The 1,250-nt window shown below is 46.8% G+C and overlaps 1 protein-coding gene across 1 annotated transcript in view; it reads right to left on the bottom strand.

Annotated features, from left to right (window-relative positions):
• The window catches only part of PIGQ (phosphatidylinositol glycan anchor biosynthesis, class Q), a 28,166-nt gene extending 27,523 nt beyond the window's left edge, over positions 1-643 (bottom strand). The window contains 1 exon segment of the mRNA XM_009702998.1: positions 2-643. Coding sequence (XP_009701300.1) covers positions 2-643 — 642 coding nt within the window.
• Between the last annotated feature and the right edge of the window lie 607 nt (positions 644-1,250).

Genomic DNA, 1,250 nt, shown 5'->3' with positions numbered 1-1,250 from the left:
GCAGGAATGTCAGCAGCATGCACGCGGGCACAGAGGCCTGCTTCATCAGCTCCATGATGATACTAGCTTCAATGCCATCTGACTGCCAGTGAGTCAATTTGATGGGTCCATCGTCATACCTGTCCGTCATGAACAGTATCTTACTCTTTGCAACTGTGTCAAAGATGGCGGAGAGCTTTGAAGCATTGTCTGCCTTGCAGTCAGCAGACGTAGCTGTGTCCAAAGAGGGATGTAGATGAGAAAGCATGACTTTGCGCTGGTCATAGTATACTAAGAGGATTTCTTCCTCCTTAGGGTTGTTAGAGTGTTTCTGAAGGGTAGAACAGCTCCAGAATTTGCTGTCTCCCTCTTTGCTTATCTGAATCCACGGCTCATGGGAGAATATTGTCCCAAGGTCTTCCAAGAACTCACTCAGACTCTCTTCTTTCTCCTGTTTGCTGTTGCTCCATGAGCCAAGCACAGAAACATTGACTTTAGTCACCCGTTGGACTTCACTGAGATACTGCTTCACCTGGAGAGGAATAAAAGGGAAATGGACCACGGCAAGGATAACAGCAGAGTTCTGTTCCGAGATCCAGCGGCCGATCAAAATGCCACTTTCTGCTGAAGAGCAGCATGACGGAAAGAAGACCTTAAGTACCATGGCAGCAATCCTGGAAGAACAGTACACCTGCCAATAAACACAAAAATAAAACTTGAGAATGGCAACTAAATACAAGGAAAATAAATTTGAGGTGACCAAAGACACTGGTGAGGAGGCCCAATCAAGTTTTAAAACACTAAGTCCAACCATTCGCCTCTGTACTGAAAGGAGGTAACGACATTAGTCACAGCCAACAGGGATTTCAAATCAGAGAAGTATTTAGGAGGTTCCTGATACCCTGCAGTCTTTGAAGTGAGGCGTGTTGAGCCTGGATTTTTTCAGCAAAGTCCTTTTCCCAGTCCTGGAGCAGTGTTTCACGACAGGACGCTGATAGGCACAGCCTATCAGACTGGCCAAGATCAGGAATCCATCCAGCCTCCAATCTGGGATCTGACACTGGACGCACCTGAGCACTTCCCAGAGAAGGGACGACATCATAGCACACCGTGATGCCTCTGGGGAATATTTCCTCCTGTGATCGACAGTCAAATACTGGTTTATGCTATAAAGCCAGGTAATTTCACAGCATCATTTATCACCCAGGAACCCAGAGCTGTGCTCTGCAAGAAACTGACTGAACAACCTTGGTCAGATCACTTATCTCCTG

The sequence above is a fragment of the Cariama cristata genome, unplaced genomic scaffold (assembly GCF_000690535.1).
Source record: "Cariama cristata isolate BGI_N322 unplaced genomic scaffold, ASM69053v1 scaffold16506, whole genome shotgun sequence".
NCBI classification, from domain to species: Eukaryota; Metazoa; Chordata; class Aves; order Cariamiformes; family Cariamidae; genus Cariama; species Cariama cristata.
The sequence above is the reverse complement of the archived record's forward strand: the minus strand, read 5'-3'. Positions and strand labels throughout refer to the sequence as shown.